Genomic DNA, 20,769 nt, shown 5'->3' with positions numbered 1-20,769 from the left:
TACTAAGATTGCTGTGGCTATGTCAGTGTAAATAAAAATATATAATATTGATTTTAAAAGTTACACCGTTAGCACATGCATACACGAGAGACCAAGCATAATATGGAAGGTATCTAGCAATGCTATGCTGATCAGTAGATTATTATCTGCTTTACCCAAACTTTTGGAGCCACATAATTTTATAAGAGTGGGTTTGTTAATGGTGTAGGTGATGTGTCAGAAATCACGCTGAGAGGAAAATGGAAAAGAATCAACTGCTTTGATTCCTATGATTCACTCTGCAAAGTTCAGATTGCTTTAGACCTCTTCCTGAGTTTGTTTGTTTGGGCTGGATTTTGTGTGTGTCTGGTTTGTCTGTTCATTTATTTATTTAATATGTTTACTTAAAAGAATATACATACTTCCTCTTACTTCTTGGTGGTCTTCATTATTTTGGACAGTGATGGATGAGTGTAACCTTTTATGATTCCAGACTCCAGCTCCAAAAGGACTGTGTGAATGAATTTCTTGTTATAATACGATATAAATATTTGTATTTATTTTCTTTATGATGTTCCTTTTCCTTCTGTCTATGTACAGCTTGTATTGTGAACACTTTTAGCAAATTTATGTGGAAAAGAGAACAGCATGCTCTACTGAAAATTAAAAGTATCTGATTTTTATATCACATTCCCAAATGATCAGACCAGTAATACAATTAGTTAAACATGTTTAACAAGAATTGTCTAGTAAAATACTTTATATCTCACCATGTAGACACTTACAGACACTTTCTTTAGAGTTTTTTTTCTGGAGAAAAGTTAGAGTGAATAGGATCAGTGAAGAGAATTATGTTAGTTCTGTGGCCAGTTCCAAACTGCTGAGACAACCTATATTTTTTAAATGGTTGTTCATACAATGTATTATTACGTGTTTCATTGCTGTGAAAATCTAGTACAAATGCTGAGAAAGCTCCTTGAGTTTGGAATTGAATGTATGCAAGCATTGATTTTTGTTTGTTCATTTGTTTTTTTAATCTCTTTTGATATGTGAGAGTATTTTTTTAACTATAAGCACAAGACGTTCACCTTTGTGGATGGTTCATTCTCCCCACACTGTAGTTTTCTTATGCCTTCAATGCAAAGTCTAACTGAATAATAATAGGGCCAACCTGTGATATCAACAGCTACATCCCCAATCCATATCTCTTCAGCCATGTTGTGTTGTTATAGTAGGTGCCTATCTGAGTTACCATGCTGATTTTATCTCTCATTCTGAAAATCTCACACAACCATTCTGTGATTACTGGTGAAGAAATATGGGGATCTGAAACTCTGCCTCAGTAGGTATATGAGACTAAGTTTTGGCACAGGCCTACAAGTATTTAAACAGTTGATTTGGAACCAGAAGGGAAAGTGAAGAGATCACTGGCATTTTGACATGTATTGCTGATCTGGTAGCATGGGTATTAATGATAACCAAACTCAGGACTAATAACTTTGTGTGTATTTAGGGGAAATGGTTTAAAACTAAAAGGGGGGAGATTTATATTGGATATAAGAAAAAAAAAGTTTTTTATGATAGGAGAACACATTGGCCAGGGAGGTTATGAATGCCCCATTCCTGGACGCTTTCAAAGTCAGGCTGGATGGGGCTCTGAGCACCCTGATGTAGCTGTGAGTGTCTCTGTTCATTGCAGGAGGTTGGACTAGAGGACTTTTAAAGGTTCCTTCCAACTCAAACGATTCTATGGTTCTGTGAAATGAACAGCTGAGTGGGGCAGCAAATGAGAAAAAGAGCTGATAACGTTGAGGGGCAGGTAACATTTCTGCACTTCAGAGGACCAGCAGCTTTTTCCTGCTCTGATCCTTCCAAGTCTCTCAGTCTTTACCACGTTAATGCTCAAGGTGCATGACAGAAAGTCTCCCATATCACATCATTGGAACTCACCTCCAAAATTTAAAAGTATTTCATTAGCAGTTACATGAAAGACTGGATAAAAAATAAAAGTCAATTTGGCTGGCAATTCAGAGATCACTATGTAACCGGACAAGGTAGGGAAGAAAAGGAAAAAGTTTCAGGGCCCCTTCAGGCTTCATTCAGAGGATAATATGACTGTTCATAACAGCAGAAACACACATTTTATTTTCTGAGCTTTTTAAACCTATGCATAAAATTCTCTCTGATAACAGCTGTTACGATTACTTGTTGTAGTAATGAGAGAGTGTCATTCTGTAGTTTAATCTAGGATAGATATATCATTTGAGGAGCAGCCATTCACCATCAGATTCATGCTTTTTTTTTTTCTTCCTTAAATTAAGTGTTTAGGGTTCTTTTTTTCTTGTTATTTGAACAGCCAAAGTTTTGTCAGAGATGTGAGCCTAAGGTGGTGTGTTCCTTAAGTGAAAGTTTACTGGCAACGTGGTTTTTGGTTCATCAGAACTTTTTCCAGCATCTCCTCAAATGCCTGTGGCCAAAAAAAAATTGATGTCAGAATATTGTGCTAACAAGAATCATTGCCAAATGATAAAATATTAATTCTTTTACTTTATACGCAATTATGAGAGAAGAAGCAATTATCTCTACTTTAATTGTTTCATAGATGAGTACAATTATGATGTTACTCATTCCGTTTGTGGACCGAATGTAAAAAATAATATCCACATCATATAGTCAGAGATTTCATTTTAAAGCAAACCTTACCAATGTTAGATATATTAAAGCAATAAAACAAGAGATTAAACTTTCATAAACAATAAGAGCTCATTGTTTTGTAAATGGATGTATAATAACGCCTTTGTAGCTCAAATGAAACCATAAAACTGACTGGGCTCCTTAGTCTTTCTGAAAACTTTTGATTTATCTTTTTAATCATTTGTTAACGTTTTTTTTTTTTTTATGGCAATTAGGTATTGAAAATGGGCTCCAGTCTTTTTGCTGCATTACTCTTCTCTTATTGAACTGCTGCCACTTCTTTATGATGACAAACAATTTAGAGGTGAAAAAAAAACAACAATCGAAGTGTATGCAGATCTCACACAACGGGATTTTGTTACTAATGAATAAAGCAATAGCTGCCACTGGAATGTGAGACTTAGCTTTGTTTGTGACGTGTGCAGCAGAGAATGGATGGGATACCTTTGAAAAGTAGGTATGGCCGGTGTGTGATTACAGCTTCTGAAAATCCCTGATTTCTTTCGAGTTCTTCAACTATGTGTTATGATCAACTGTCTTATTTTCTTTTTCTTCTTTTGGTCTTTTTTTTTTCCCCCTCTTATTTATTTTTTTGTTTGTTTGTTCTTGGGAAAGAAAAAAAAGAAAGAGAAAGAGATTGAGAAGGGTTGCTCATGGCTAAGCAATGTGAATAGCACCCTCTCTGTACCCCTCGTCTTGTTATGGCTTCAGGGCTAACAGGAATAAAGAGTGCTAAGAACATCTTTTGTCACTGAACAAATCGGTTGACTCAAACTGCCTTCTTTTTTTGTTGGCCACTTCTGAGAGTAGAACAGCACTCTAGAGAAAACTGCTCCCTGAAAGAAGTAAAGTAATAACAACAGAGGAATTTCGCTTCTTATTTCCCACTTCAGTCCAACCACATGGAAATATTATCCATCTCTATGTCATCAGTCTACAAAGAGGAGACAATTTTAACCTAGGAATACTTAAATGCTGACAGAACCAATTCCTTCATATTTTTAAAGCCTAAATTCTCTCAGTAACTTTTTTTCCTTTGTTTTCCATTTCCAACATCTTGTCTTCCTGTTTTTATTAAACTATTTATCAAATTTCAATGAATGTATTTGAATGCATTATTTTAGCCTCTCACATCAATTACTAACTCCATCCATTTCTTTTCTCTTTTCCTGAGAAATATAATTAGCATGGCTGTGCTAATAAATCTGACCTGAAAGTAAACAAAAGAATTAATATTTAGATATCATGGAAGAAGATAGCAAATTGCAAAACAGCATAAGCTTTGATTTTTGCATTTTTGTATGATTTTAGATGATCCACAAAGCATGTCAGTCTGTGTTGCTGGGGTACTTTTTTAGTGTATGATATTTAAATGGTGATAGTTGTGTGCTGTTAGTGTAATAGGGAATAAATAAAGAAGAGTTTCAGGGCTGAGTGTGAGATTTTTCCTTTCATTTGTCTAAGCTACTGACACTGTTTGGATGTCACTTTTGCGGTATATAATTGTTTGTTTTTAGTTCAGCTGACATTGCTGTGGGTTAGCAGCACAGATAATAACAGTTGACAGTTCCTCTTGTGGAAGTTAAGACCTAGCTGATTAATTATTATTATGTTAAACTCTAAAGGAAACCTTGTAATTAAACCACAAAAAGCTACATTAACATAATGTTAAGGGTCTGACTTAATCCCACAAAAGCAAGAAAATTCAAATTTAACAATGAAAAGCATGATGTTACTTGTTTTAGGCACAGTGTTCTTCCTCAAAAAGCACTTAATCTGACTATTATTGTTGTTTTTCTATGTCATTAGAGCAGCTGCATTTAAATCAAATTAGGTCCTTTGATTTTTCTTTGGGCTCACAGATCAGGCTTTGTATTTGGAGCTAGGTTTGATGCTAGACTTCATGTTTCTAGATATCTAGTTTTGTAATTGAAACAGACAGTGAGCTCATTAGTAATTCTTTCATTTGCAAGTGTATGTCCTGGCAGTCTGCTGGACTAGTATATTTCTGTGCTATATTTTGATTTATAGGGAAAAAAAAAAAAAAAACAATTTCTTTACTTCTTTGGAAGAAGAGGTACCTGGTTTATTTCAAAGAATGCTTTCCTGGAAGCTAGAATTTTCCAAGTTTAAATACCCATGTTATTTTGGAGATTACTGTAGATAATTTCCATGGTCACACCTCCCTGTCTTGTTTCATGTCTCTTCAGCTGTTTTATCTCACGTATGTGTACTGACTGAAGATTTCAAACACCTGTGCAGACATACTATTGAGATGAAGTGTACCACTAAAATTTGTGTAGCGCAATACTTGTGCTAATTCAGTCATCGGTGTGGTAGGGTGACCAAAGTGCCTCTCTACCACTTTCTGCTCCCTCCATCCCAAGCCTTGACTCTTGGAGAGCTGCAGCATCCACCTGCAGCGCAGGTTGTTTGTTGCCATAATTTTCTCCATGGTTAGCTGGTTGGGAACCTTGATATTCCTAAAAGGGCTTGATTTGCTGTAGCTCCATTCAGTGTGAACAGTTTCGGTAACATATATCTAAATTCTCTGTTCTCTCCCCTGTATGCTCCTGTGGCAATTTTATAGCCTGTTTTGCATCTATCATGGGTAGAAAATAACACATAACTTGACAGAGTTACCAGTGAAGTGGCAAAGAGAAATGATTATCTGATAAATTCACACCCTCTATCAGAAAGAGATAATTCCTTCAACTTCAACATCTTTCAATCTCGTATGCCAGAAGATTATATTCACATATGTTTACAAAAAAGTTAAGTCCAACGCTTAATCTAAACAAGAGACAGAAACATATATGTGCATCATTTCCTGACTAGATCACAAGATTAATGTGGTGAGTTATTTCTTTGGCCTTTTTAAAAATATGCAATATGAAATTACTTTCAAGAGCTTCTTACTATAGGGGACAATAAATTCAAGTGAACCATGTCTATTAAAAATCTATATATGTTCTCTGAAATATTTAGAACTCTCTCAATCATGAAATTTAAACAATGCCAATGGGTTCCAGAGATATGACTGCAGTTCTAGGAATGGACTTGATTGTGAGCTGCTAAACATAAAACATTCATTTTTCATGTCATTCTAAGGCTTAAAAAAAAAACAAAAAAAAAAAACAACCATTAATGTTACTTTCTAGTATCTAGATTTCACACTTAGTCCAGTACATGTTTTAAATACATATTATATTGAATTTTTACCTTTTAGTTTTTATGTAAGCTTCTCAACCACTGATTTTTAAATATGATGTAGTGGCCCTTAATTTTGGAAGCTGAAATAATGCGATCTTACCTGAAAAGGGGTTAGTTATTCTAAACTCCTACCCCTGTATATATGCAGCAGTTGAATTCTGTAGAAGAAAGAAAGTTCTAAATATTTTTGAGAGGGAAAAATATTAATTCCTAGAGCACGCATTTTTGCAGAGCTTTCCTGGATAGGAACATACAACATCCCTCTGGCTTTCTCTGACTTTTCCTGATTGCTTTTAAGTGCACTTCTGGGGTGCTTCTTCTGCTTTTCATCCTCTCTGCCCATCTCTCAGTGAGGGTCCTGCTGCTAGCACCTCCACCCACAAACCAGGCCCGGCCTCCTGGCTAACTTGTGGAAGTGCTGTTGTTTGCATAGACTTGAATTTGCTGTCTCCAGCAGATGAGTTACAGTATTCTACTTCTACTTCCTTAAACTGCAGAGCTACGTTTTCTCGTACTTCTGAATAGGTGCAAGCTACAACCTCAGAGGCAGGAGTTTTCACCTACTTTATCTCACTGGATCCTAAATTGATGTATGGGTCACTGAAGACAGAAACTGTGATCTAGAGGAATCTTTTCTCGGTACCTGTAATAGTCATATCTCTGCATTTGTAAACACCCAACATAAATATTTGGTTTTTAAACACATTTGCATAGCAGTGCTTGGCTACCACATTAAAAAAAGGCTACCACGTTGGTCCCTCACAAGTTGCAGATCTCTTAACTCTTAGTTACTCTACATATTGTACAGCTGTCATGATGCTAGTAAGATTTTTTTCCTCTATGATCAAACAGGTGTTTAAAATTGAAAGCATTCAAGATGCTTATCATTACTGTGATTTCTATGCCATCTGGTACATGCTAGGAAAAACTTTTCCCCCATCCAAGCACCACCTACCTAAGATGCACTTTTAGCAAAGTCGTCAGCTGCGTGCTGAATGAGTATCTCACCATTTTTGCTGAAGCTAGACCCTTGCCGAACTCTGCCTGTTGGGGCCCACTTAATTTGAAGTAGTTGGAGTGCTGCATAGGAGCCAGACGCAGAAGGATACAAAAACTACATTGGCAAATGATCTGTCAAGTGACCCATGAACAAAATCGAGATTGAGTTGCCCTTTGAAATAAACCTATTTGAATTTTATTATCTCTAGAGCACCTTGTGTCTCTAATCTTGTGAAAGGTTAGTATTCCATCCATCAGAGCAAGATTAGAGCTCTAGCTGATGCCTGTGCTTGATGATAACCGAACGCAGCGGTTAGGGCTGGAGAAAAGAGATTCATTACCATCAGCAGTTCAAAGAGAGACTGGGTAAACAGAGGAGCAGGAAAGTAGGTTCGCAGTATAGACCACATATATTCCAGGTCAGGATAGCAGAAATCAAAGGAGCAGAATGTCAGTGGAGATCTAAACCTTTTAACAATAATCCAAGTAAGGCAATGTTGTCTTACTCACATCCTTTTATTTTGTGTCACAGATTAGCAGACCCAAAAGTCTGCTGCCTACCAGGCTGAAAAGATAATCACTCCCTCTGCATATCTATCCAGAAATAAAAAAAAGCTAAAACTTAAGGAATAAATGAGAAAAACTTGTAAAAAAAATATTCAGGGCTCTTGAGCAGATCAGGTGCCCACCTGACAGGACAACATGCATAGGCAGAAGTGAAGGAAGCAGATTCTGTGATATTAAAAAATAATGACCTATTTTTATTAATTCAGAAGTTTTCCTTCTCATACCTGAGGTAAAAATCATTTCTCATGTGTTATGTCTTTGAAGGCATACCTGACATTTTAAAAAAGCCTAAGTGAAGGGACACTGCTTTTCCATGTCCTTGCTTGTCTGAACTTCCCAAATTTTATATTATGCTCTGAATTGTCTATATGATTAAGCTAATAATAGTGTGACCTCACTTCTCCATTTAAAAACAGAAATATGATTAAGTTCTTCTTTGTTCTGTTGCAATGTCACTTCAACCTATGCATTACTTCAAGAATACAAGAGTAATCTAAAGGATAAAAATGTGTATGTTTTTCAAAACTTTTAGTTTCTCCTAATAGACCTGGATACTTGCCTCTGGCTTTTTCATCCATCCAGAACAGATCATGTATTTACTATCTCACATTTGGCATTAAAGAATAACAACAGGCCCTTCGGACCTCACGCCAGTGTATCAGCCAGCAGCAAAATAACATGAGACTAAATTTTTTATTTGCTGTCAAGCTTCACAGCAATGCAAAGGAAAAAAAAAAAAAAAAGGACAGCATGTCTGAGATTTTCCAAAGAGAAAGGTATGTTAATGTAGTAAAATACTTGCATGCAAAGTAGCTTCAACAGATTAGTCACATGAAAAAATAAAATAAAATAGTGCCAAAGTAAATTTCAGTTTGCAATAGATTGTACTAACACTAGGAATAGGAGAAATGATGATTTCCAGCTAAATCAGCCTAAATCGGAGTCTGTGAGAGAATGTACAAACTTCGATGGCTCCACAAAATAACCAAAAATATTTTGAAGAGCCCAAAGAAACTGGAGCACCTCTCCTACAAGGAGAGGCTAAGAAAGCTGGGACTGATCAGCCTGAAGCAGAGGAGGGTGCAAAAACTACAAAGCCAGGCTCCATTCAGCGGTGTCCCATGCCAGGACAGGAGGTTGTGGGCACAAACTGGAGCCCAGGAGGTTCCCTCTGAACACCAGGAGCACTGCTGCGCTGTGCGGGTGCTGGAGCACTGGCACAGGCTGCCCAGAGGCTGTGGGGTCTCCTCCCTGGAGCTCTCCAGAAGCCGCCTGGCCATGGGCCTGGGCACCCTGCTCTGGGTGGCGCTGCTGGAGCAGGGGCTGGGCTGCAGGGACACAGAGGGCCCTGACCACCTCAGCCAGCCTAGGATTATGTGAATTTTAAAGCAAAAATAGGTAGTAATAACAGCAACCAACACAAATAAGCTACATATGGATTTGTAACATTAACTAAATGCTTCATGATTAAATACACATTGTGGCTGTATGGCATCCATTGCAATTATTGTGATGTTAAAAAAAAATCAATTGAAATATACTATATTTATACATATTACAGGCAACTCTGTGTGAACATCTATTCTGTACAAGAGATGAATATGTGTGACTAATAAAATAATGTCTTTTCAGTGAAAGTGGAGAATATTTCCTAGATAACGGGTTGAAAGTACAATATAATTTAATGCTGAACCCTAATATAAAAATCACCTGTTGGAACACATTTTTAGTTATATGACTTGTAATTGTAGAAGTACTTAAAATATAAGGCCATTTGGGCTGCATAAAATTATAATATACTACTTATGATGTTTCTTATTGTGGAAAGGGAACAAGTGTAATTAGTGTCACCTGGTAGGTAACACACCTAATTTTGCACTTTTACTGAAGTTAAAACTTCTTTTAATGTGAGCTCAAATGTCGTTTATGTCCTCATACTAGGAAGTGTGTTGTCTCACTTGAAATCCAGAAGAGTATTTTTGTTAGTGTCCTTTTGAAAGAAATCTCCATACTTTGGGGATGGCAGGAAGGAACAACAAAGACAGTATTCTGAAAGAGACACCCTCCTCTTTTACATACATGCCTGAGTTCCAGATTGAGATTTCTGCCTCTGAAGACCCTTTCCAAAACATCAATGTTTCTGAGTTGCGATTAGTCACCTCACTGTAAAAAAAAGTCAGTTAGATTTCAGTGTTTTCTTCTGGTCAACCAGAACATGTGAGTTACTCATGTGAGTAAACCTGCCCTTAGTCAAACTGTCTGCTCTGAGAATAATCAAGAAGGCATTCAGTGGCTTCAGTTCCACATTATTACCCAGCACAACACCATACCATGTGTGCCCAACCTGTTGGCTTGCCTGGGCTGCATTGAGCGAACAGGAATTGTCTTGGGCCAATTATGTCTTTAATTAAGACATAAAAAACAGAGAGCAACAAAAACATAAAATTAGTGGGATGTTTGACCTTGTTTTTGTGAAAGTAACATATCAGTCTGGTTAAATGGCAGTGGTTGCCATTCCTAGTGACTTCTCAAGGTGTCCACCAGAGATTTTTGATGAAATAGTACTCTTCCTGTGCTTCATCCTTGACAATAATAGTTCACAAATGTGCATATTTCCCAAAAGTGATGACATGAATAAGGCATGACTCTGAAGCACGGGATACTTTTCTCTGGTAAGAGAGGTCTTATAAAAATCTGCTAAAGAGATATGGTCAATTTTTTCTTTGAGTTGAATGTCTGATTGCAATTCTACACAGTCCTTGTGAAAATTTGCAGGTAATGTATTTATGTTGACTGAAAATGGAATCACAAATATACAAAAAAAAGATGATTTTTTTGAAATCTTGAAACCTAATTCCTTTAACAAAATGGAAAGCATGGCTGCATATTTCAGTATAAAGAGGACAGATGAGGAAAGAAGGGGACAGACTCTTTAGCAGGGTCGGTGGTGATAGAAAAAGGGGAAATGGCTTCAAGCTCAGGGAGGGTAGATTTAGGTTAGATATAAGGAAAAAGTCTTTTACAGTGAGGGTGGTAAGGCACTAGAACAGGTTACCTAGTGTTGTGGTTGATGCCCCATCCCTGTAGACTTTCAAGGCGAGACTGGATAAGGCTCTGGGCAACCTGATCTAGCTGTGGTGTCCCTGTTCATTGCAGGGGAGTTGGATTAGATGGCCTTCAGAAGTCCCTTCCAACTCTGAGGATTCTGTGATTCTATATTTTTCACTGTTCATGGGACTGTTTAGCCAATGTGTCAAAATGCGTACAACTGTTTGCCATAACTTGAGCTTGCCTTAATTTAAGTTTCATTTCAAAATCTTTTATTGTCTGAAACATAGCACAGATAACACTTTAATGTATTTTTTTACTGCTTCATACAAATCAAGAGATTTATTTTGTCTTTTAATGGCACCAAATAAGCCATTTCTTCAGTGACATTATATTCGTTATCTGTATCTTTGATGAAAATGGCAAGTGGAGCTGTATCTGTAGCATCAGTACTTTCATCTATCTCCAAAGCATAAAATTGAAATTAGCAGCTTTACTCTCCAAATTTCTTTTGATAGGTGTTCTTGTTTCTTCAGTTCACTTGACTATAGAGTGGTGAGACAAACTAATTTTTGACACATTCTATCTGTAATGCTTTCCATACGTTGCTTAATAAACTCACCATCAGGAAATGGTTTTGATTTTTTTGCAATTAGATTTTCTACCACACAACTAGCTTTTATAACAGAGACCATTTGAGTTTTAACTTTTTTAAAATATTTTGTTGAGCTGACAGACTTTTTTTCAGTTCCGCTATTTTGTCTTTATGAAGCATTCTTTGCTATGCATTGAATTTGGCAGCATGTTTCTGCATACAATGTCTTTTCAAATTGTAATCTTTGAAAATCGACATGATTTCCTTACAAATTAAGCATAATGCCATATTATTTGTCAGCACTGCACTGCACCCTCCCCATATCCCAGGGCCAGGCCAGGCCACTCAGTGGGGAAGAGCTGCTGCCATGATGATGTATCAGTAGGGAGTGGGCCACGGTGTGAGCTGTGCTGGGCTGCATGCAGCCCGCAGGCCGCAGGTTGGACATGCCTGACCTCACCTCTGGTCAACATCAGACTGAGTTGAACAATAGTAAATAGCACTTCTGTTCTGGGACCTGTTTGTTAAAACAGTGCCATTTTTCCCCTTCTTTTCCACAGTATCTTCTGGTCTAACTCATATTTCCCCATATTTAAAAAAAAAAAAAATCTTCCAGTAAGTTTTATAAAACTTTTGATTGTTGTAGGTTATAGACATGGCAAAGGATTTTCATTCAGGGTGTTAGACGTTAAATCTCCCTAACTATTAAACTGGATATTTAATAGCCTCTAGTGATGCATAGAGAAAAACAAAATTGGCTCTGTATTTTAAAACCATCATTTCACTGAGTTCCATAGTTTATATATTGTTAATATCATTTTCATGAAAGCGTTAAATGTTTTTCAGAAGAAACTGTGCTGACTCGTGATTTTTTTTTATGAAGCATTATGCATTTTTATGAACATATGATGTAAAATTCAGTATTCCCACATTCACAGATATCCATGAAATGCTACATGTCTCTCTTTGGTCATAGATATTCTTGACGATAGTACTGTTGCAAATGTTTAAGTGCCCAGTCATAAATATTCAAGAAGGTGGCCTTATGACGCCATGTAACATTTTGCTTGCATTTTATGAGTACCTCACTTGGGCACTTTTCACTTGATAATGAAAATTCAGCATATGCATGTACCTTAGCATATGCATGAATGACATGAAAAGCTATCTCATTGCTTCCTTCTTACTCCTAGTTATTTCTTTTTGATTATCACCATAAGCTCAAGAAAATTTTTGAGGGGTTATTAGGAATTTCAGGTTTTGTAATTATTATGGAGGATACATCAATGTAAATTACCAGATGCAAAAGAGTATGAATTGAGATTCTAGTAAAGATTTCAAAAAGTACATTTTAATATCTAATTCCATCATTTTCAGGTGAAAGTGATATGTTTTACCTGGTTGCAGGACTGTCTGTGTAGAATCAATGGCAGGATCAAGTTTCATTTTAGACACACTAAAGTGATAATAAATGAACTCTTGTAGAGAAGAAACAGTAGGTTTAACATTTAAAGGCTGCACCGGCATCCACTGAAGTTGTAGATAATGTCCATATTGACTTCAGTGCAGTACAACAAAGTATTACAGGCTTACATCAATGCATGTAATCAGCCTTGAATAAATGACAGTTCCTTTAACTGCATATTAATGTTCATTTGTGCAAAAACTTCTTTGTACATTGATGTTAAATAGTGCTTTCAATTATTTGTTGGATTAGGTTTACATTCTGATAGTGGTGTTTGATGTGTAAATAGCAGCCTAACTTTTTTCTCACTTGTTTGATCTAACCTGTCCAACTGAGCCCAGGATAGACGTGTCTGTGCTTCCTCCCCACACTCCTGTCCCTTGTCTTAGCACAGGACAGGGCTGTTTGCTTCTTCTCCATGCTGCAGAGTGGGGAGTGGGTGAGGATGGAGCCTTCACAGTCTCACCTTTCTCTGGGTCTCCTTTTTCCCTTGCAACACCCTGTCTCAAGCTTACAGAGTGGGTAGGGCCTAGGAAACATAGTGGGGAAGAAGTCAGACTCTGGTCAGGAGGCAAGGAAAAAAATTGCCGTGAACTACCTTCTTTTATAAGATTTTACAGTAGTCTGAGAAGTGGAGGAATTAAAAAGGGGAGAGTGACCTTCATCTTCACTCATAACCTTTGAGATTACACTGACTCCTAAAAATATTAATAGTATCCAAAAGATTTCATAAACTTATGATATTTATAGATGTAAGAAACTCTAGAAAAGGTATCAATATCCATTATCAGCTAAGTCATTTCACCCATAGTTGGTTTTTCCAGGATATAGGTAGAGGATGTAAATTAACTATTCTGAAATTTGCAAGTATAGAACACATTTAATTGTCTGACCTGTCTTTCTTATCCTTAAATTTGATGTTTATGTATTCAAAATGAATTACAAGGACATAAAAAGAGAATAACTTTCAACAGATCTCATAACACTGCAGAATTTGTGGTTCCTAATGGGAACTGAAATTTGTTTCCCAGTTGTGAGCATTGAGTATTTCTAAAGGTCAAAGCTATAAGGGAATTTTAAAATTAGTTATTCAAACTCACTAAAAAGTAATACTCTGATAGCTTCATGCATACAATTTGTTTTGCTCTTGAATATAAATACAAATGCAGTATCAAAAATAGAGGAGGGAAAATGATCTGGTGTAAGTATTCTCCTTACAGCAATTTTTTCTCAATCACAAAGTAAAATTGAGTTCTTTTATGTCTCGTACATTTAGTTATTGTTAGGAAAAATGTCTCTGGAAACCTAAAATAAACAGTTAAAAGATGAAAAAAAAACCACACAGAACTAATTTAGGTTAATTTCAATAGAGTTTCAGTGAGATAAATCACAACTTTCACTAATTAATATCATTGTGGAATATCTTTTTTTTATTATTTAAAAAAAAACTACCATTTCAAGAATCCTGTAGAAAGATGCCACATTCACTAGAACAAGTTTTTTCTTCACGAACAAAGAAACAAAGAAAGAAACAGGGCACTGAAGAAAAGAATGCGACTGTCATTGACATACATCTTAGTGTAAGTGTCTTTACATAAAGATCCCTTTTTGTCCCAAATGACAGTCAGCTTATATGAATTCTAATATCCTTCTTAGCATCAGGCATATCACTAGGTTTGTTCAAAGATGTCAAATGAATTTAGGTACCTAGATTCCATATGCTGTAGGGGCATAGGCACCTTCATAGTAAATAGTAGATTACTAGAATTTGTGAGCAACTTGAAAATCAACACCCACAAGCAGAATAAAGCTACAATGGGGAATGACCTGTACGTGATGGTGTTAGTGTCAATGAGGAGTGACATCAGTGTGCCACCCTGGGCAATGTTTTCAATAAAGGCTGATGAAAAATCACACGTGTCTGTCAAGAACCTCTGTAGACTTCCCTGCAGCTCTGTTGTTTTCTCAGGTAGCAGTGATACCGGATATCCAGCGTACCAGGTGCAACATAGTACAACATTCAAATCTCAAGATTTCCTGCAAAACAGGAAAAATGGGCAGAATGTATTATAAATAAACGAGATTGCCTTTTAGTAGTCTAGTCTTAATCCTTGTGCATATATCTTTGTTTTCAGGAATCAAGAAACAAATTATTTCTAGTTTTGCAAGTTGTTCTGCAGACATTGGTTTTGCTTACGCTACAGATGGAAAGAAAATGAAAGGAATTTGTTGGGCTGGGAATTAACATAGAATATCAGCTCATGCACAATACAAATTATCCAATTATTGTCTCTAGACTGTGTCATGCTGCAATATTATCACCAATCTTGATCCGCTGATGTGGTGACAACTAGTTTTCACTTCAGAATGAAAGTAGCTCACAGGTTGAATTAAATTATGACACTGGATTACCTATATTGAAATAGAGTGAGAAAGTCAGCGTTCATTTGATAGTGTAGTATGAGAACTAACACCCTACTTTTAATGAGGGATTACATAACCAATGTATCACGCCCTTTCACTGAGTTGTCTCATCATAGACAAAAGGCTTAATAACAATAAACTTTATTTGCAGAGACTGTTGTTATCAGTCTTCCATCTAAAATGTATAAATAATGTTTAAAAATAGTTGAAGCGTGATCTATTGATCGGAAACCCACCATTTAAGCCTACATTGAGCATGTAATGGTTTCAAATCACATTATTCGCTTTTTCTTTTCAGTTGTTCACATTGTAGCTCAATACCCCTTTGACATTATACTTTTGAATTACTTGAATAGCGGACCTGAACTGTCTTCCTGATGAACCTCTGTCTAATAAATGAAAGCTGTATAAAAATGTGGTTGCAACATAAGACACACCCAGGACATATTCTATCATATAAATGCATCACCGTTTAAAATTAGGAAAAATTATTTCCAGCAGTAACACTGCTCATGACAGCCAATTTTGGCAGCAAAACAAATTTACAAGATATATATGTTCAAACACTATGCATCTCAGTCTTATATGGATTCTCCTCTCCAACACTAGTATTTGAGTGCCTTCCAGAAACACATTAAGCAACATGACTAATGTCTGTCTCATTTTTGTTCTTTTACTTTGAGCTGAAATATTAGATTATTTTTCAAAAGGTAGCTGCAAGTTGATGAAATATCATCTTTGCAATGAACATAAAATCTTTAAATTACTATGAACACCATGGAAAAAATCGGCCTTTGCAGAAGCAAGTACAGTTTTTCTTGATGTAGCTGGAGAAGTGCCCAGTTATGTCAGGAAAGAGTAACTGTACAAGAGCAACACAAAGCGGTCTACTTTCCTGATGTATGGAAGATTTCCTGGCTGAGAAAGAAAGTGATCCTTCACAACAGTATTCATTTTGCTGGACAGGAGTAGATTAAGATATTTTCTAATTAATACAACAGGACTTCTCTCTGAAACTGAATGAAGTGTCCAATTGTGTTGGTGGTGATGCATTATTTTCCTAATCCTGTATAGAGGTACTGATGAAGATAACTCTTAAACTCATTTATATCAAAGCATATCGAAGACTAAAGGTCTAACTTTTTAATGGCAAAAAGAGCTATGAGAAGACTTAGAATTAAATAAACACACTGCTATTCAGAGAGTACATCAACTCTCCCACAGAACACATATGTCTGATGTCACATTTAGACTAGCATGCAATTTAAGATTGTGCAGTTACTGGTAATATTTGTATTGCAGTATAAATAAAGACTGTAACCAACCTGGACCACATTGTAGTATACATTGTAGAAGTACGGAATAAAAGTCCAAACTCTCCTTAAAAGGTTTTGTTATCTTCCAACGAACTGACTGTGAGATTGCCATATGATATGCCTGTGCAAAGAGATAATAGGCAAACAATCTCAGACCAGAGAAGCTGCTAGCAGCTGAAACTCTTACGCTTCACTGTGACAGACTTATACAATCTTCCCAGATGAATAGTGCAATTCCCAGCATAGCTAATGGATTGGGAGGAGACAACATTTAAATTCCTTACTGCAGCCCTTGGTATATAGGCAATACACATATAAACACAATGTCATGGGTGAGAATTTAAGAGGTCTAGATTCAATGTGTTTGTGATTGTCTTTCACAATTGTCATTCAATTGCACTTGTCTAAAATCTTGGCTTTATTCTTAAAATATACTTTAACTTGAGCCCCAAATTCTCATCCATCGTTTTGTCTTCCAGAGTGTATGAGTAGAGAGCTAGATGTATTCAGCAATACAGGCAGCATACATTATTTCTTAGAAGAAGAAGTGCTGGCTGTGTAAAATAGTAGTCAGAATGATTCAGACATCAAGATACCAACATGTCAGGGTGGGAGATGACAAACAATTTTGTTTTGTTTTTCTCTAAAACTGCTTTGTCAGAATTAGTGGATAATTTGGAAAAACAACAGAGAATACTTCTGAACTGTGTATCGTGGACCTCAAGTTACTCTATTTGGCAGTAAAGTCGAGGTTTGGGGTTTTTTTGGATTGTTTTTGTTTCTTTGTTTGTTTGATTCCCTACATAAACTTTTTGGTGAAAGTATATTATTTTCCAAACTGAGTTTATGCCATCTAAGAAATTATGGTTTTGATGACAGCTTAGACATTGATACATATATTAGAATGCATTTTCCCTTTAATAAGTGCTTTGATGTAGTGAGTATGTTTTCAGTCTTCAGTCTATGCATTTTTCATGATAACTCTTTTGCAGTTATCTAGGAGATCAAAGACTGCAACTCTGCACAATTTGTGCCAAAAAGGAGTAGCTCCTTTCTCACAGAGTCCATGCAGCTTGGTCCACAGTGTTTGGTGGACTCAACTTTCAAGTGATCTCTGTTGCACATCCTCATATTTAGTGCATTCTTTTTCTTAGGCACACTTAATTGTCATCGTGTCTGTATCACTGAAATGATTCTGCATTTTCATGAGTCTCTGTAGCCACAGCAGAGCTATTTATCAAAAGGGTATTCACATCATAGCATTAGCCAAGACTATAAGAAGCCAGCATGTCCCTGCAGAGAGCACACACAGATGTGTCTATGGGCAATGACCACATATTTAGAATCTGGCATCCTAGAACTGGATGTGTGATGACTCCTGCATATGTGTGAATCGTTTCATAGCAGCAAATATACGTTTTGCCAAGGATATTGCCATCTCTTCCATGCTGTCTGCAATGCCCCATTTACAGACCACAGCAATCGTTGAACCCGTTTCCAAAGATTTAAGAAGGCTGACAAATGGGCTCTGTAGGAAGATGGGATCTTCTATAAAACAAAAGCAGCAATGTCTGCTTTTGGCAGATGTGTTTAAAAAATGACTATAATCTCAGTGAATTCCTTGGGAAAACATAAGCATCATATGGCAGATAAAGGACATTAGCAAAGGAGATGATCACACATTTCCAATGTACAAAGAGAGATTTCAGGTATCTCTGCTGTGATTGGTATCCCACAGGCTCATTTCCCAGTAATAATAAACTCCAGAAATCAAAACTTAGAAATAGATAATGGTATAGGCCTGAGTAGATAAGAGGGACAGAAGTAGTAAAATATGAAATGCGTTTACAAATGTAAGGTCTGCTATTCCAATACAACTAACACAAATTGAAATTAGTAGTCTGGCTGTGACACAGATGGTGGAGGGTTCTAGTAAAGAACTTCAGTAGTGTAGTAGATCATTGAAAATGCTATCATTTTCTTAGTATTTCCTAACCAAATAATACTTTTAAAGGAGATTCTGCTCATTTCCAGCCTTCAAGAACATTTGCAAATTAATTTTCAGATTTATATCTATATTGTTCTTCTATAGTGTAACAACTTCATCTAAATAGAACCTATCATTGTCTAGTAATTTTAAAATTGTTACAATTTCCACTCTGTCATCATATTAATGACTTGACATTTAGTGTACCAGATTTAGTATACTGGCTGTGAAAGATTTTGCAAGAGGCTGGAATTTCTATGTTAAATACTAAGTGGAGAGGAAGTGGAACTACCCTGATTGAAATTCTTTTAAGAGTATTTTGGTGTTCAGTGTTATAGGTGCTACATCTTTCTACCTTCTTGGGGAATCCAGGATGTACTTTGTTTTATTTTGCCTCTGGAAAAAAAAAAAAAAAGCTATTTCTTATCAAAATATATTAATTTAAATAGCATAGTGCTGTAGTAACAACATATTAGGACAAACTTTACTAATGTTAACATGGGAATGCGATTAAGAAACCCTTTATGCTTTACTAATATCTCCTTGTTAATGTCTCCCTGTTTACCCTGCAGAATTTTTCCGAGAACTTCTCGAGAATGCAGAAAGGTCCTTAAATGACATGTTTGTACGGACATATGGCACACTGTATATGCAGAACTCGGAGGTGTTCCAGGATCTCTTCACAGAACTGAAGCGCTATTACACGGGAGGCAATGTCAACTTGGAGGAAATGCTGAATGATTTCTGGGCTCGGCTGCTGGAGAGGATGTTCCAGCTCATAAACCCTCAGTATCATTTCACTGAGGACTACTTGGAGTGTGTAAGCAAGTATACAGACCAGCTGAAACCATTTGGAGATGTACCCAGGAAGCTGAAGGTTCAAGTGACTAGAGCGTTCATTGCTGCACGGACCTTTGTTCAGGGGCTGACAGTAGGCAGAGAGGTTGCAAACAGAGTATCCAAGGTAACGTAAAATCAGAGTTTCTTAAGTTTGAATTCATTTCAAATTTAATAGGTGAACAAAATATATGATTATGCTTGGTTTTTTTCAATATTGGGTTGATTTTTTGGGTTTGTGTGTGTGTGTATTGGTAGACACATACTGAGTATAGAGGTAGCGATAACAGTTGTATTTTATTCCTTCTGAAGATATTATGGCAATACTGACTGGAAATTATTTCACTGTGCTTAGGACACGAGGAAATATTGATATGCATCAATGTTATATCATGTCATTAGTAATTCAAAACCAGCAACATATATAAAAATGATGGTTATGATCAGAATTTAATTGCTTAAAGCAAATTTATGCTGCTTCTTTCTAGGACAGCAGAGCCCTCGTAGCATTCATTCATTGTGCAACTGGGTGGTGGATTTCATTAGAAATGTCTAGTTATGTTCTTGATGAGACCACTAGTGACATCTCTGGAACTTGAGCTTTCCCTAAGGACAACTTGACTCACATTTATGTTAGTTTTAATTATTTATCAGTGCAAGCATTTATGACAATTTTAATCTTTGAGGGCTACATATAATTAAAGCTATGTAATAAAAAAGCAATGCACACACAAAAATAATCCATTTGGGTACCAGAAATGTGCCTGAATTACTTTATCTTACATAGCGTTTCAAAATCAGGTGTACTTCTTTCTGAATTGCTGTTCCAATTAGATATTTGTTCTGTGATCTGGCTATTTCATGGTTCCAGATGTACATAGTTCTGGAGCTCATTCATTCATACCAACAGCACAAGATTAAGGTAAGAGGGAAAAAACAGTGAAATCACACTTCAGTGCCTCTAAATAGGACAAAAGCAGCACTGTTGCTGTAGTAATGGCCTTCTGCATGTTACACATCAAGCAGCAAAGGAACCCACAGCAAGTAGCATTGGCAGATGATTCTGGTCTGCAAGGAGACAAATTTGTCTCATGCTTATTAGACAGCGAGTATCTGACCAGATGTTAAACTCAGAAAACTTTCCAATTTCCTGCTTCCATATATCCATTGCTTCCCCAGGTTCTCATCTTTCAGGCTATAATTATTACTGATTGATACCTTTCATTACATGGTTTCTTGATTTTGGTTGTGGGGTTTTTTTTGTGGGTTTTTTTTTTTTTTTTTTTTGAGTCTTTGAACTATGTAAGCAAAATCCTTATGTATACATGTGAAAAAATACATGGGTTATGTATACATGTGAAAAAAACTTTTTTTTTCTTAAAGTGGGAAAAATGAAACCCATTTATTAATTAATACACAAGAAGTGACATTTGGTACACACCAAAGGTCTGTTTAGTTCATTTTTAGTTGATTTTTTCCTTCAGTGCCTAGTAATTCACCAGTCAAGCAGAGCTTCTCACCTACTGTACTGTAGCTAGCAGATGTGTTCCTGAGTGACAGGTAAAAAGTTGGGCTAAAATTTTCCACCATCTATTTTTTTTACCACTTTGTCAGATCCTAAAAACCTGTAGAATATGTTCATCTG

General features: G+C 36.4%; 1 protein-coding gene across 1 annotated transcript in view; it reads left to right on the top strand.

The window, feature by feature from the left end:
• Positions 1-20,769, top strand: part of GPC6 (glypican 6) — a 510,839-nt gene that overhangs the window by 162,553 nt on the left and 327,517 nt on the right. The window contains exon 3 of the mRNA XM_021402583.1: positions 18,860-19,251. Coding sequence (XP_021258258.1) covers positions 18,860-19,251 — 392 coding nt within the window. The remainder of the gene's footprint in view (positions 1-18,859; positions 19,252-20,769) is intronic.

This window comes from Numida meleagris, chromosome 1 (assembly GCF_002078875.1).
Source record: "Numida meleagris isolate 19003 breed g44 Domestic line chromosome 1, NumMel1.0, whole genome shotgun sequence".
Taxonomy (NCBI): Eukaryota; Metazoa; Chordata; class Aves; order Galliformes; family Numididae; genus Numida; species Numida meleagris.
The sequence above is the reverse complement of the archived record's forward strand: the minus strand, read 5'-3'. Positions and strand labels throughout refer to the sequence as shown.